We start from the raw sequence: 17,858 nt of genomic DNA on the forward strand, positions 1-17,858 counted from the left end.
TTGGTTACAGGGGTGTATCATATTTTGGAAACATTGTTAACCCTTATTTTCCTTAACCAGGAAAATGTGAATATAATCAATCAGGTTTTATTTCATGTCCATAAAAGTATCAAATATAAAGTGTGACAATTTGAAACAAGAAAATTTATAGAAATGGAACCATTGTACAGTGATAATGGGATTGTAAATTGGCACATCACAAAACTATTTGACCTGAAAACTTTTAAATAAAAAAGGATTATATGAATTGCAAAGTTTATATGTAAGCACATACCCTAAAGAAACGCAGGGCATCAAGTGAGGGATGGGGTTGCCATCCCACAGTCAAGACTCTGACCCATATTTGTTCTTGTCTGAAGGAACTTCAGGGATGGAAATGGAGAGGAGCCTGAGGAAAAGAAGGTCCAGTGACAGGCCCAAAGTGGGATCCAGCTCAAGGGGAGGTCCCAAGACCTGACACTATTACTGAGGCTATGGAGCGCTCAGAAAAAGGGACCTATCATGACTGCCCTCTGAAAGACCCAACAAACAGCTGAAAGAATCAGATGTAGATATTTGCACCCAACCAATGGACAGAAGCAGCTGACCCCTGTTGTTGAATTAGGGAAGGCTGAAAGAAGCTGAGGAGAAGGGCGATCCTGTAGGAGGACCAGCAGTCTCAATTAACCTGAACCCCCGAGATCTCTCAAACACTTGACCACCAAACAGACAGCATACACCAGCTGATATGAGGCCCCCAACAGACATACAGTAGAGGAATTCCAGGTCTGTGTTCATTCAGAGATGATGTACCTAACCCTCAAGAGATTGGAGGTCCTAGGGAGTTTCGAGGTCAGGTGGGGTAGAGGTGGAGGTGGGTGATAGGGACATCCTTGTGGAGACAGGGGGTGGGAAGGAGGTATGAGATGTGGAATGAACAGTCAGAGGGTGAACGGGGGGGGGCAGAATAAAATCTGGAGTGAAATAAATAAATAAATAAATAAATGACAAAAAAACTCAAACATGTTTACTGGACACTTGTCCAATTTTATCATATGATTAAGTTTATTTTAAAATAAAAAGAAACCTAAGAGCAGAGCACACAAACAAAAGAATTGATGAAAGGATGGAAAATGGATATCATAATAATTTGTAGTGGTTAACTTAATTCAAATTAAATGTATCAAAAGGAATTGCTTTCAATGTATAAAGGACTTTTTATCTGTACCTAATAGTTATTTTTTAATAATAAGACATACTTTAAGGATAGTTCCATTAATTAATCAGTTTTAAAATTTAGACTATATAAATCAATTTTTATAGATTTGTTCTTGTCCAGACTCAAAGCTGATGGAGAAAAATCAGACAGTAACTGTTTGTTCCTTAGGTATCCCACAACCTTTGATCCAAAGCAATCTGATTTTGACCTAACCATTCTAAAAATGCAATCAATTACTTCTTTACAAATTGAGCCCTTACATATTTTCTAAGGATGGTTGTGTCCAAATTGACAAATGAGTTCTGTTGTTTTCCGAGGCACTTAAATCAAATCTTCCAGATAATAAGACTAAGTTTGCCCTCTGGGAAAGTTACTTAATACTTTTCCTACATAGGCTTCAACTCTTGAACAATGCCATGTCAAAGCAAGCACCAGAAAAAAGGCTTGCAAGGCCCATGCCTATTTAGCAGAGTATGGGGTTCAACAACCATGACAAATGAATTAAAGTGAAAGTCTTGTGATCTTTCCAATTTTGAGTTCCTTCTTTAATTTCCATTCTCTCCATTGTTATGCATTTGGAGATATTATGCATATGTTAATCCACAGCAATTTTTTCAGTGATGTGTGGCTCTTAAAATGGTTTTCCAAGTATATGCATGTGGCCTGACTATGAATATTACACAAACCCCAGGAGAGAACTGATCATGGACTCCTAGGAAGAAAATCATGAATATAGGCATTTATTGGTTACATCGGAAAATATACTTATGGCAATAAAATGAGAGGCATTCAAACTAGGCCAATCCACTGTGATCCTTGAAGGATCTTACGTGGCCATAGCCTCTTTGCAGTGCTAGAGAGGAACAGATTTTAAATCTATCACTATCAATAAGGTAATCCTTCCCTGAACTTTTGTTTTCTTCTTAATGACCACTCTTTTCTTTGTGATATTTAGAAGTTTTGATATCTTTGCACAATTCCCATAAGCATTTGTCAAAGCAGAATATATATTACTTGAATTTACTATCAAGTATTATGACTATAATGTGTAATATGTATCCCCTTCCCTCAAACTTCTGGATTATTTTTTGCATTAAGCTAGATGGTCAGTTCTATGACTATATTATTTACTTCCATCATTAATTGGATGCACATTGTATTTCCCAGGAAGATCTCCAACTGTTACTTGTTACCTTAGTTTCAGCAGTCAGTGAATCCTTCAGGAAAGGGTGAGCAATACCTAGAACTAACATCTAAACTTTCCTATTTAACAGGTCCCCAGCCTCCACAGTGGACACTAACTTCAAAGGATATTAGCAATAATAATAGGGAAAGAAGAGGCTATCAATATGAGAATGGAGAAGGGCACATGGAAGCAGTTGGAGGAAGGGATTGGGATAGGCAGAAAGGAAAGAAAGGGAATGGAACAGTGATGCAACTATATTTTGATTTTAAAAAATGTACATCTTGGTTAGGGTTTTACTGCTGTGAACAGACACCATGACCAAAGCAAGTCTCATTAAAAAAAACAAACAAACAACAACAACAAAAAAAACATTTAATTGGGGCTTGCTTACAAGTTCAGATGTTCAGTCCATCATCAAGGTGGGAGCATGGCAGTATCCAGGCAGACATGGCATAGGAGGAGCTGAGAGTTCTATACCTTCATCCAAAGGCTGCTAGTGGAAGACTGACTTCCAGGCAACTAGGGTGAGGGTCTTAAGCCCACACCCACAGTGACACACCTACTCCAACCAGGTCATACCTATTCCAACAAGGCTACACCTCCAAATGGTGCCACTCCCTGGTCCAAGAATATACAAACCATCACAATGTATAAAACAAAAATTAAAGAAAACCGGCTATACAACAGCAACAACAACAACAACTATGTTTTTAAAAAGGTCGTGGGGTACCATGAAGAATTTTTCCATCTGTCAAGATTTGTTTTTTGCTGTAAAGAGATAGACAGCCTCAATGTGAAAGTGCCTTTTCACTAAATTATTTGGAGCCATTCTGTCTGTCATGGCCACCTTTGTGCCACCTTCCCATAAATCTGATCATGAAAATGGCCTAATCACTGCTAATAGTAGATAGTTACAGAAAGGCATATGGCCTTAATTCACTCAAGTTGGGAAAAAGTCTTTTGATGTCTCAGTGTTGATATTAGTACTGAGGAGCCATGTATTATTTCACCCCATTTATTGCAGAGTTATCATGACCTGTTCAATCATGACGTCTAAAAAAATCACAATTACATCCAGTTTCCAATTCATTTCTTGTACTTTGAATTAGGTTTCATTTACTTTTTCATGTACTCTGTTGTTGGTGATAAGTTCTTGCTGCTTTAACAATACCATTGAAGGATATAAAATGAAAATAACCAGTCTTGGAAAACAAAGAAACAAGAAGCCAGGTGAAAAAGACTATGTGTATGTGCCATTGACATCTCTGGGTTCAGAAAGCTGTATGCAAGTATATGTGCACGTGGGCTGTGGGAAATCTCTGTGATTGGAGAATATGTATACATTTACGTGAATGCATTTGTGGATGGGGATAAATGAGTGGCAACAAGTAAATGTGGTGTGTGTGTGCATTTTAAGAGAAAATGCATAAAAAATTTATTTTAAAGTTACATTTTCTTAGGGTGGAGAGGTCATTTACTAAAGTACCTGTACAGGGTGATGTGAGTTCAGATCCTCAGCACCCACCAAAAGGGCTAGGCATGCCACATTAAAAGTAGACATACAGTGCATATTTATCTACTGCCCTACTGTTTGGGCCTGATTATGCTCTCCCTCTGCTCACACCTATAAAACTGGAAAACATTTAAAGTGATTTAGATCCAAGCTCTGGAATACTTGGTCCATCCACGTCCTCAGTGAATGGAACAGACTTCTTGAATCACTTTATTGGTTACTTGACTAACAATAGTAACTAACATCACTTTCTTCAAATGACCTGTTTGGACAAACATGTACTGGTGCCAGAAAAATGTGAAGAGACAGAAAATTGCCAATAGAGGACTAAACCAATTTTTAAAGATATGGAAGAAGAGACAGGTATGTCTGTGTGGCTAAGTGTAATTTATGGATACAAGTAAAGGGCACATGGAAAAAGTAAAATTGTCCCAAAAATGCTAGTAAGGAATTTATGGGACAAGATATCTCCTAGAAAATAAACTAGGAATCTGCTATGAAAAATGGCAGTTTGTTTTCTTTCACCCACTGAATCATCTTTCTCTTTTCCTTTTTTAGGAGCTATACTTACCATATCAGTGTCTGACACAGGGCCAAAACTGGTCACATAGATGTCTGTCTTCACTTCAGTCACTGCATCTGAGTAAAATAAAGTAGAAAAAAAAATGAACCAGTGTCTCCTTAGGTCAAAGAGTGCAGTGCAGATGTGCTCTGAACTGTAACCGGCATGGTCTTTCTGAGAAGGGACTTCTAACACTGCCACATATAGCCCTCCCCCCCCCCAAAGTACTTATGTCTCACATATGCTATTCCTTTGTAGAGTACACGTTAGGTTCAAGTATAATTTCTACCATTATACATAACACTGAAGATGATAGCAGAATTCCCAAACATCAAAACTTACAGGAAGCTGTTAAAATGCCCCTGATATCTCCACCTGCTGGGCTCTCACAATGGCTTACCCTTACCTGTGGTCAATTAAAATAAGATAATCCAAAATCTAACACTTTTCCACATCTAGAACACAGGATGGTGGCATCCCCGCTTCCCTCAAAACTAAAGCAGGGAGGAGAAAGCAAATGGTTCCAGTTATAGTAAGAAATAGTAACTTGCAAGAACAATTAATGTGTGCTACTAGACCCTCTACTCCATGATGAGCATGGAAACAAATACTCACTGGTGGAGTGCTACCACCAGAATGAACAGTCTAGGATGATGAGCCCAAGGAGGATAACTGTACAGCCATCACAGTCTGTCCACAGTGGACTTTGGTAACGAAAGAGAAACTTTTATTGAGTCAAGTAACAGAAGTTTGGAACTAGCTGATGTAACATTATATACTATATATCAATTTTCTTTTATTTTGATATCTGCTCCTTTTTCTGCCTTCTAGTGGACACCATCCATGTCTTATTTTTAAATTTTCATTATTTATTTTATTTATTTTCTTTGTGGTTTTGTTTTGGTTTTTGGTTTTTTGTTGTTGTTTCTTTTCTTTCTTTCTTTCTTTCTTTCTTTCTTTTTTTTTTTTTTTTTTTTTTTTGAGACAGGGTTTCTCTGTGCGGCCCTGGCTGTTCTGGAACTTGCTCTATAGACCAGATTGGCCTCAAACTTAGAGATCTACTTGCCTCTTCCTCCCAAGTACTGGGATTAATATGCCATCCATGTTTTATCCTTGAACCTTCAGTGTATAGCTAGGGGATTATTTCTTGGAAATTAGTCACTAAATACTTTTTTTCAGATTAATGGATAAATCTCTTCACATATTTGTCATTAGAAAGGATGCTCTCCCAGATGTCCCTCAACAGAGGAATGGATACAGAAAATGTGGTACGTTTACACAATGGAGTACTATGCAGCTATTAAAAACAGTGAATTTATGAAATTCTTAGACAAACAGATGGATCTGGAGGATATCATCCTAAGTGAGATAACCCAATCACAAAGAAACACACAATGATATGCACTCACTGATAAGTGGATAAAAGAACACACATGATATGCATTCACTGATAAGTGGATATCAGCCCAGAAGCTCAGAATCCTTCTTAGAAGGGGGAACAAAATAACCATGGAAGGAGTTACAGAGACAATGTTCGGAGCAGAGACTGAAGGAACGACCATCCAGAGACTACCCCACCTGGGGATCCATCCCATAAAGAACCACCAAACCCAGACACTATTGTGGATGCCAACAAGAACTTGCTGACAGGAGCCTGATATAGCTGTCTACTAAGAGGCTATGCCAGTACCTGGCAAATGCAGAAGTGGGTATTCACAATCATTCTTTGGACAGAACACAGGGTCCCCAATGAAGGAGTTAGATAAAGTACTCAAGGAGCTGAAGTGACATCAATATGAACTAACCAGTACCTCCAGAGTTCCTTGGAACTAAACCACCAATTAAAACACATGGTGAGACTTGTGGCTCTAGCTGTATATGTAGCAGAGGATGGGCTAGTCGGTCATCAATGGGAGGAGAGGCCCTAGGTCCTGTGAAGGTTCTATGCCCCAGTATAAGGGAATGCCAGGGTCAGCAATGGGAATGGGTGGGTTGGGGAGCAGGTGGAAGGGGAAGGGATAGGGGATTTTTGGAGGGGAAACTAGGAAAGAGGATAACATTTGAAATGTAAACAAAGAAAATATCTGATTTAAAAAAATGATGTTCTATTTGCCACTATAGAAATATATCTTAGACTAGTAATTTATGAACAGCATAGCTCATTATAATGAAGACTAGGAAGTCTAACATCAAAGTTCCAATCGACTTACTTGATAGCTGCTGAGAGTCTATTCTTTGTTGCGCGCACTCAACAGGCCAGGAAGAACGACGCTGCTACAGGATCCTTCTGCACACATTTATTCAGTCCTGTTTCTTCTTTCTCCATATATCTCCCTTGTTTATATCTCCCCTGTTTATATCTCCCCTGTTTATATCTCCCCCGAACCCTGGGCCTCTCACTCCTTTTATACTCTCTCTCATCCACGAACCGCAGGCCACGCCCCCTCACCAGTCACGAGGCTTCAGCTAATCAGGGCAGCAGGGGCAAATCTCCACCAAATTGGATTCACCTGTATCCTGGTACACCTGCGCAGCACTCAAGATGTTTGTGTCTTATATGAGGAAGTCAGGTGCAAGTCATATGACTTAGCTGCAGTCCCTGGCGCCTTTGGGACTGCCGCCACACCCGCTCCCCACAATTCCCCCTTTTTTTCTTTTTTGGCAGAGAGAATGTCTGTAGATAGCCCCCCGCAGCCATGCCCCTTACCCGTCTTTGGGAGACAAACAGCATTGGTTTGATCCCTGTCTTAGGTTGGTGACATGCCCAGGGAGTCTTATCACTGACTACCTCTCAATCATGCCAAGCCACTCCTGGGGAGATTGTGTTTTGCTTGCGGCAGGTGCATCAAAAGGCCAGGATGTTAATTAACTTATGGCCAGATCTTAATTGCTGCAAGCAAGCCTCATGGGTGAAGGTAGAGGTCTGATCCCCAGTGTGCAAGCATAGGGGCCCTACACAAAACCATCCCTTAGGCTCATCACCCAGAGAGGTCTTGGCCAGCTCCCGTGTCGTTTTTCCTAGGGGAAGGGAACTAGGACACTGAACCTTCATGCAATCAGACATACCTTCCACAGGATGCCAACAGCAAGCTATCCTCTGTGCAGTGCTTAGCCTCGCACCCCACGGCATAACGCAGCATAATTTCTTTTAGAGTGGCAAACCAAATCTGAGGAGATTGTCCCGCCTCCACTGCAGCAAAAGCCTATGCTACCATGGCGAAAGTGCGGGCCTGCACACTCTGCACCTAACACATGTGCCCAACACAAAACACACACACACACTATAACAAGCATACATCCCAGGGCTCTCATCCCCGCTCATCTTCCCTGAAGCAAGGGATAGATAGCCAGAGGGGCTATCTCTTTAAGGGGAATTCAGGGATCAAAAAGCGTGGAAAAATTTGAATGTCATGTCGAGCTGGTATCGGCTTCTGGAATACCGAAAGGATCTCTCATCTCGGCTCCATCCTTTGTGCTTGTGGGATCATCCACCACATCCACAGGGGCAACTGGATCAGGAGCCTCATTCTTGTAGCGTCTCACCAATCTCTCCAGCACCCAAAGAGGTTCCCTCTGGTCCTGTGGAAACACACAAACAGACCCTCTCGCCCACGTCAACACCTGATCTGGTCGATCCCCAGGGGGGATGGACACAATACCTCGTGGTAATGAGACCATAACCTCAATCACCTGTGTGTTCATCTGGGGAGTCAATATGAGAGTCAAGTTTTCACTAACTTCCCCTCTGTTAGGCAATGATTTCCACGCCCTTATAGGAATCTGATTCACCTTCTCAAACACCTGCACTGGATATCCTGTCTGTTGTTGTGCAAATCTACCTTGATCAAGCAGCATATCTCTATCCCATGCAAATTCAGCTTGATCAGTGAAAATAGGACATCCCAGCAAGGAGAATCTATCCTCTTTCCAGACCTCCGGACAGAAGGTCTGCCCATAGATGGCTGCTGAGGAGGCATAGGGAGGGGGAGCAAAAGCTAATTCGCCTTCCTCCTCCGCCTCAGCTCTTTTATTTTGTCCTTTCTGTCCACCTGATAACACTGTGTCTCCTTTCTTTTTCCTTTTTCTTTTTAAGCCCTTTTCCTCTTCTGACATACTTTCTTGTTGCTCTGTAAGGATTTTCTGACCTGTCTTGACTGCCTCTACACACAGTTTCAAACAGTAACAGAGTCCATATATCAGAACAAACAAGACCAAAACTATCAGACCTACCCACAAAGGGTCAATGGGAGAAAAAAGCATAACTACACAGCGAGGATCTCTTGATCACTACACTGAGGTTATCATAGTTCCTTAACTTGTCCCAAAACCAGGAACCTTAACTTGTCCCAAAGCCAGGAACCTTATCGTTACTTTGTGCCTGCTTCCTGGCAACTTTATACTTGCCTCTATTTTATCCAAGGTCCTTCCCAAACTCCTGGGTTACTTTGTGCCTACTTCCTGGCAACTTTATGCTCACCTCTATTTTATCCCAGGTCCTTCCCAAACTCCTGGGGTCGCAAGTTTCACTCACTGTGAACTTACCCTGCCGGCAACCACTGATTGCTGAAAGTTCTGAACTCGGTGGGGGAGTCGGTTCCCTGTACGGGCCACCAATTGTCGCATCTGCTCTCGACCAGCAAGAACGATGCGACCACCAGTCCTTCTAACAGCAGTTTATTCAGTCTTCATCTTTCTTCTTTCTCTTCATCAGTACCGTTCCCCAGCTGAAGAGTTCTGAATCCACGCCGGATCCTTCTCAACAGTCTGTTTTACGGGAACTTTTATTAACCACTCCTTCCCCGTGATGCAGTTCTGAATCCTCCCTGTAGCAGGGGGTCTTCACTCATGCCTGAAGATGTTTCTTTTCCCGGGTTTCGGCACCACTTGTTGCGCGCACTCAACAGGCCAGGAAGAACGACGCTGCTACAGGATCCTTCTGCACACATTTATTCAGTCCTGTTTCTTCTTTCTCCATATATCTCCCTTGTTTATATCTCCCCTGTTTATATCTCCCCTGTTTATATCTCCCCCGAACCCTGGGCCTCTCACTCCTTTTATACTCTCTCTCATCCACGAACCGCAGGCCACGCCCCCTCACCAGTCACGAGGCTTCAGCTAATCAGGGCAGCAGGGGCAAATCTCCACCAAATTGGATTCACCTGTATCCTGGTACACCTGCGCAGCACTCAAGATGTTTGTGTCTTATATGAGGAAGTCAGGTGCAAGTCATATGACTTAGCTGCAGTCCCTGGCGCCTTTGGGACTGCCGCCACACCCGCTCCCCACAATTCTTCATGGGTGATACCCTCTGTATCCTCACATAATAGAAGGAATTAGAGAATATGCTAAAATCCATTACACAATCCCTTTTCCCATTGAAGGCTGAACTATTCAACTTGAAAAGTCCCTATATCTTGGTATTATCCCCATTGGAAATTAGATGTCAATACATACATTTTAGAAACACACAAGCATTCAGAACACAACAGAAGAACAGAGAGCGATGTTACCTTTTACTGAGTTTCTCTTCTCAGGATCAGTTCTGATAATGTTATTGAAGTGCAACTAGACATTTCATAGAAAATTGTCTCAAACACAGCATAAACCACTGTAGTCTACTGTAGCTCAATCAAACCCATTTCAACCTGCTTCATAATTACTGTAATGTCCCACTCCAGCCCAACGTAACTGACACAGGTTGACACACAACACAGATAATATAAGAAAAAAAACTCATATAAGATCTGACATGTATAATCTGACATGTATATATAAGTTGGTTACATTTTGAAGTCTATATTAGTATTTCTTTTCTGCCATTGGTAAGCATAAAACACTCTCTTGCATCTATATCATATTCACTCTATTCACACAGCCATGGAGTATGATCCAAAATTTCTTTTTATCTTCATTTCTCACTTGTCCAAGCCATCCCTAAGGCTTACTATAGTATATGCCTCTCCCAGGGCACTAGCATGTTCCATGTGCTCAAAGCTACTGCACCCATCCGAAATCATTCCATTTCCACAAGAGTTTATAAACATCATTTAATAATAATCAACACTACAATCAATTTACCAAAAGACACAATTTACTCCCAAGCTTAATCAACAAAAACATGACTCTGAGAATAGAACTATGTTTTAAACAGTTGGGCTCTCATTCTGAGCACAGTCCTCCTTTAAGCTATTTCTGTACTTGGATCAGCAAAGACTATGCCTAAGAACCAATGATAAAATTCATAAAAGTGTTTCATGAGAAATTCATTGGCTGGTGAAGCAAATATTTTTGCATGTATGGTATGGCACAATTATTTCTAATTTCCTTATGTGTATTTTCATTAACCAAAATAGATTAATTAACAAAATAGAACACAATTACACTTGAATCCAACATTGCACAGGCTATTTTCAAAAACTGAAAAAAATGTCTGAACTATTATAACTGTAAATTTTTGAGTCATGGAGAATTCTAACAGAGGACTCATCTGACAAATATACTAAAAGAGATAGTGAGGAAACTCTACATAGCTGACTTTATGATAGTCATGGATACTTAATATGAAGTGACCAAGAAAGTATTTTCTACTTCTTTTTTCCCTTTCAGTTGTTTTTATTACTATTTTCTTTATTTCAAATGTTAGCCCCTTTCCTGGTTTCCCCTCTGGAAACCCCCTATCCCCTTACCTCTCCTCTGATCACCAGCCCACCCACTCGCACTTCCTGGCCCTGGCATTCCCCTACACTGGGGCATAGAATCTTCACAGGACCAAGGGCCTCTCCTTTCATTGATGCCCTACAAGGCCATCCTCTGCTGCATAAGCAGCTAGAGCCATGAGTCCCACCATGTGTTTTCTTTGGTTGGTGGTTTAGTCCCAGGGAGCTCTGAGGGTACTGGTTGATTCATATTGTTGTTCCTCCTATGGGGCTGCAAACCCCTTCAGCTCCTTGGATACTTTCTCTAGCTCCTCTAATGCTCCCAAGGCCAATCAAGTTCTCAATAACACAGCAGAAAAGTGACATGACAGGAAGGTGCTCTAATTCAAAGGGACTCTGGAATCATTATGGCACTGAGAAAGTCTAGACTGGATTGAAAGGCTTGGGCTCAATAACTGATCAAAGAAAACTATATAGAGAACTCAAAAATGGAGGATAATACAAACAAGAGCGGGAGAGCAAAACTAAAAGAGAGAAGTTGTGTGGTTTCAACAGTGATGCCTCATGAAGTGGGCTGTGGAGCCAGGATATTTGTTTACATCATAGAAATGCAAATAAAGAGAATGCATTGAATTTATGCTATCATCCTTAGGCCTTTAGTCTTATATATTAAGCAGGAGTAAGCAGAGATATTTTCTCTAGTAATCTACACAGGGTCTGCATGCTCCAACAGCTTGTCTCATTTTCTGGCTAAGAAATCTAAAGCATCCTTTAAGCATGATACCTGAGAATACATAGAACATGCAGAAGGATAACATAGTGACTAGCTGGGTTGGATTTAGTTCCTAACAGTATCCTTGGTGTCATTTTTGTTATTCAACTTCTATGTATATACTTTACCATCTAGAAAAATTGGAATGGTAGCAATTACCTCAGCATGGCTCTAAGGCTCTAAAAAGATTATGTTTAAGTCAGTTTAGGTAGATTCAGTGGTCGCTATGCAATCATTTTGCTATAGTTTATACTATTTCGGGAGTTAGACTACATGAACTGTGCATAGAACCAGCTGGTTAGAATCACACAAAAGTATGACATTCATGTTCCAGTCTCAGAGGACAGTATTCACCTGGAACTCAGACTCCTCTGTGTGAAGGAACAATGGGGGGGGGGGGGTTGGTTTACAATTTCGTTTGAATGAACATGAAGTACAGTTAATTGTACTGAAATTGTGGTCTTCTCAATAGATATAAATGGGGAATGTTCATTAATAAAAGACAAAAAAGGCTTTTCATATGGCAAGCAGATGCTTTTGTCTCATTTTCATTTGTTCTGGGAACTTAATTTCCTTCCACTATAATTCTGAAACAAAATGTAATTTATTATATTTTCCTTTTCCAAATTTGCTGTAGTATTGGAAGTGATTCAATGGTCTGAGGTGAGTCAGACATAGATATAGTCTATAAACACACACACACACACACACACACACACATATATATGTATATGTATATGTATATGTATATGTATATGTATATGTATATGTATATGTAATCATTAATGCTCATTGGTGCTCAAATTGGTAAAGAACATATTGGACCAAATCCTGCATTATTTCCTTCTGGTGCATATCAGAAAGGACAAAGACTAGCCAATTAGTAAATAATTACTGTGTTTATGATGTTTTGTTGTTCATAATAACCTTTATTTTCTAGTTTAACTTCAAGTATATAACCAAGAAACCTTTCATTTTCTCCTTGAAAACCTTGAATTAGGGCTGGAACAGTTTTGACAGGCTTTCTAATTCTCCCTGTTCCATCAGTATGTGCATGCATGTTCTTCTTGGTTCTGGCCTTTTAGGCACACAAGATAAAATGAGTGTCCTATTTATTTTGAGATTTAAAGATCTTCAGATCCATCTGTGCCCCAGAGGTAAGGATGTCCCACAGCCCACCATACCCATATCCTACGCACAGAGATCTAGTTTCCCAGGTGTGCTGTCACTCCTGAGCTCACAGTTGAGATAACCACTTTTGCTCCAATAACTGTACAAAGAGGGACCCACCAGGAGCCCATAAGGCACAGGAACAGCAAACCAGCTGGAGACAGGATCCTTCGAGTTTCCATCAGTGCCCTGGAACTAAGGGTGTCCCACAGCTCTTGTGGCCCAAATCCTTCCCAGGAGAGAGGTGGTCTTCCCAAAAGTATTGACACATCTAAGACCACAGGATCGCAGGCCCACAGGAGAGACAAGCTCCAGTCAGAGACAGCAATAAAAACTAACACCAGAGGTAACCGGATGGCAAGAGGCAAGCACAACAACCTAAGCAACAGAAACCAAGGCTACTTGGCATCATTAGAACCCTGTTCTCCAACCACAGCAAACCCTGGATACCCCAACACACCAGATAAACAAGACTTTGATTTAAAATCACATCTCATGAATAGGATAGAGGGCTTTAAGAAGGACATAAATTACTCCATTAAAGAAATACAGGAGAACACAGGTAAACAAGAAGTCCTTAAAGAGGAAACCCAAAAATCCCTTAAAGAATTACAGAAAAACACAACCAAACAGGAGAAGGAAATGAACAAAACCATTCAGGATCTAAAAATGGAGACACAAACAATAAAGAAATCACAAAGGGACAACTCTGGAGTTAAAAACCCTATGAAAGAGATCAGAAATCATCACTAACAGAATAAAAGAGATAGAAGAAAGAAACTCAGGGGCAGAAATAGAAAATAGAAATAGAAAATAGAAATAGAAAATAGAAATAGAAAACATTGACAGGACAGTCAAAGAAAATGCAAAAAGCAAAAAGCTCCTATCCCCAAACATCCAGGAAATCCAGGACACAATGAGAAGACCAAACCTAACGATAATAGGTATAGAACAGAGTGGATGTTCCCAACTTAAAGGGCCAGAAAATATCTTCAACAAAATTATAGAAGAAAACTTCCCTAACCTAAAGAGAGAGATGCCCATGAACATACAAGAAGCCTACAGAACTCCAAATAGACTTAACCAGAAAAGAAATTCCCCGTCACATAATAAACAAAACACCAAGTACACAAGACAAAGAGAGAATATTAAAAGCACTAAAGGAAAAAGGTCAAGTAACATATAAAGGCAGATCTATCAGAATTATACCAGACTTCTCACCAGAGACTATAAAAGTCAGAATATCCTGGGCAGATGTGATTCCTACCCTAAGAGAAGACAAATGCCAGCCCAGGCAAAACTTTCAATAATCATAGATGGAGAAACCAAGATATTCCATGACCAAAACAAATTTACATAATATCATTCCAAAAATCTAGCCCTACAAAGGATAATAGATGGAAAACGCCTACACCCTAGAAAAAGCAAGAAAGTAATCTTCTTCCAACAAAGCCCCCAAAAAGATAGCGGCACAAACATAATTCCATCTCTAACAACAACAACAACAAAAATAACAGAAATGAACAATTACTTTCCTTTAATATCTCTTAACATCAATGGACTCAATTCCCCAACAAAAAGACATAGACAACTAGGCTGGATATGTAAACAGGACCCAGCATTTTGCTGCATACAGGAAATGCACCTCAGTGACAAAGACAGACATTACCTCAGAGTAAAAGGCTAGAAAATATTTCCAAGCAAATGGTCCTAAGAGACAAGCTGGAGTAGCCATTCTAATATCGAATAAAATCAACTTTCAACCAAAAGTTATCAAAAAAGATAAGGAAGGACACTTCATACACATCAAAGGTAAAATGTACCAAGATGAACTCTCAATTCTGAATATCTATGCTCCAAATGAAAGGACACCCACATTCATAAAAGAAACTTTACTAAAGCTCAAAGCACACATTGTACCTCACACAATAATAGTGGGAAAATTCAATACCCCTCTCTCAGCAATGGACATCATGGAAACATAAACAAAACAGAGACACAGTGAAAGTTACAGAAGTTATGAACCAAATGAATTTAACAAATATCTATAGCACACTTAATCCTAAAACAAAAGAATTTACCTTCTTCTCAGCACCTCATGGTACCTTTTTCAAAATTGACCATATAATTGGTCACAAAACAGGCCTCAACAGATAAAAGATGATCAAAATAATCCCATGTGTCTTATCACATCACCATGGACCAAAGCTATCTTCAATAACAATAAAACAACAGAAAGCCCCCACACATATATGAAAGCTGAACAATGATCTACTCTATGATATCTTGGTCAAGAAAGAAATAAAGAAATTAAAGACCTTTTAGAATTTAATGAAAATGAAGGCACAACATACACAAACTTATGGGACACAATGAAATCAGTGGTAAAAGAAAAATTCATAGCTCCGAGTTCCAAAAGGAGACTGGAGAGAGCATACACTAGCAGCTTGACAGCACATCTGAAAGCTCTAGAACAAAAAGAAGCAAATACATCCAAGAGGAGTAGACGGCAGGAAATAATCAAACCCAGGGATGAAGTCAACCAAATAGAAACAAAAGGAACTATACAAAGAATCAACAAAACCATTATCTGGTTCTTTGAAAAAAATCAACAAGTTAGATAAACCCTTAGCCAGACTAACCAGAGGGCACAGAGACAGTATCCAAATTAACAAAATCAGATCTGAAAAGGATGACAACAGAAACTGAGGAAATTCAGAAAATCATCAGATCATTCTAAAAAGCCTATACTCAACAAAACTGGAAAATCTGGATGAAATGGACAATTTTCTAGACAGATAACAAATACCTAAATTAAATCAGGGTGGGGAAGCAGGAGTGGTTGGGTGGGTGTGGGAGCAACCTCTTAGAAGCAGGGGGAGGGGAGGATGGGGTAGGGGGTTTCTGGAGGGATAACCGGGAAGTAGATAAAATTCGAAATGTAAATAAGTAAAATATTCAATAAAAAATAAAGATCTGCAGAGATACAAATAAAGTGAGCACTATAGCCTGAAATGTGTTTTTTTTTCCTTGTTCCACACTGTGCCCTAACTTCTTTAAACTCTTCTTTTTTGAGGTGGTTCTGAGTCCCTTCACTTGCTTTTGTCTGCTCTGTTACCCATGGCTCAGCTCTTATTGATTCACTGAATTGTATTTCATGATCTCTGTTTCACAACTTCATTGGACAAGTAATGATGAAATGAATAACATTACCAAAAGCAGACAACTCTTCTATAGTGCATTATGCACTGGCCAATAGAACCATTGACCAACTTTCATTTTAATTTTGAATTATTAGAAATTTGATGAGGGAAAATAAAGCATGTGAAAACGAGTCCCCATTATGACTAGCCAAGTCAGCTAGCCACATTGACTTATGAAGCAGGCTTCAGTGGCTCTGAGGCTCTGAGGTCATAGACAAATGGAAACTGGTACACTGTTCGCAAGCTAGTGCACTGCACATTTCTCCTGGATCATTTCTAGGGGGAGATAGATGCTGCAAGCATTCATCCATGCCCCCACCTGAGTTAATTCATCTCAGATAAACTCTATGGGAAATCCAAAAAGGTAGCTAAGGAAAGCACAGATTAAAAAAGTATATAGCAGCAATTCTGAGCTCAACTGTATGCTCTGCTATTGATTTGCATGCCTCTGTTTTTTTAGGTTCTTTGTTTTAATTACATTTTTTAATTAGGTATTTTCTTCATTTACATTTCCAATGCTATCCCAAAAGTCCCCCCATGCCCTCCTCCCCACTCCCCTCCCCCTACTCCCATTTCTTGGCTCTGGCGTTCCCCTGTACTGAGGCATATAAAGTTTGCAAGACCAATGGGCCTCTCTTTCCAATGATGGCTGACTAGGCCATCTTCTGATACATATGCAGCTAGAAACACGAGAAGAAGAAGAAGAAGAAGAAGAAGAAGAAGAAGAAGAAGAAGGAGGAGGAGGAGGAGGAGGAGGAGGAGGAGGAGGAGGAGGAGGAGGAGGAGGAGGAGGAGGAAGAGGAGGAGGAGGAGGAGGAGGAGGAGGAGGAGGGAGGAGGAGGAAGGAGGAGGAGGAGGAAGGAGGAGGAGAGGGAGGAGGAGGAGGAGGAGGAGGAAGGAGGAAGGAGGAAGGAGGAAGGAGGAAGGAGGAAGGAGGAGAAGGAGAAGTATCCTAATTGAAGGAAGCTGTGTTGTAGAGATGTGGCACAACAAAAGAAATCTCAAAACAAGAGAGAATTTAACAAAACTAAAATCCTCTTGTTCAAGGAATAAGTCAGAATGTGGAATAGTTTCTTGTGAGAAGGAATTCTTATCAAGAATATAAATACAAAAATTAGTATTAAAACTAAATAAGAAAACAAAACAACCTAGTCAAAATTTTTCTAATAATCTTTACAGAATTTACAAAAGAGAGTGTATCGAAGAAATCAATTATTTAAAATATGCAAGCTGTAGATATAAATTTTAAACAGAATTTGGTATCATTAGTAAATGACTGGAAGATAAACTTCAAAAATGTTTGTGTATATGGGGAGCTGTTATCTGTAGTGTCAACTGCTTGCAAACATATGGAGGAGTAAACCTTCTCATATGCTACTGGTAAAAAAGCAAAATTGTATACTGACATTGGAAAATATTTTTAAAATGTGTTACAAAAGGGAATATCCCTTTGCCCTATTAATGAGCAATGCTACTTTTATTTGAGTACAAATGAATACAAATTAAGGCAATGATAAATATTATATAAATATTTACTGTTTCTTTATTCATAATAACCAATTAGTCCATCAATAAAGTATAATATACATGTTCTGTGG

General features: G+C 39.9%; 1 protein-coding gene across 5 annotated transcripts in view; it reads right to left on the reverse strand.

The window, feature by feature from the left end:
* The window catches only part of Gabra3 (gamma-aminobutyric acid (GABA) A receptor, subunit alpha 3), a 224,244-nt gene that overhangs the window by 74,161 nt on the left and 132,225 nt on the right, over nt 1-17,858 (reverse strand). For all 5 annotated transcript variants that reach the window (NM_001357815.1, NM_001357816.1, NM_001357814.1 and 2 more), the window contains one exon: nt 4,469-4,536. In NM_001357815.1, the coding sequence (NP_001344744.1) occupies nt 4,469-4,536 (68 nt within the window). The remainder of the gene's footprint in view (nt 1-4,468; nt 4,537-17,858) is intronic.

This window comes from Mus musculus, chromosome X, assembly GCF_000001635.26.
Source record: "Mus musculus strain C57BL/6J chromosome X, GRCm38.p6 C57BL/6J".
Lineage (NCBI taxonomy): Eukaryota > Metazoa > Chordata > Mammalia > Rodentia > Muridae > Mus > Mus musculus.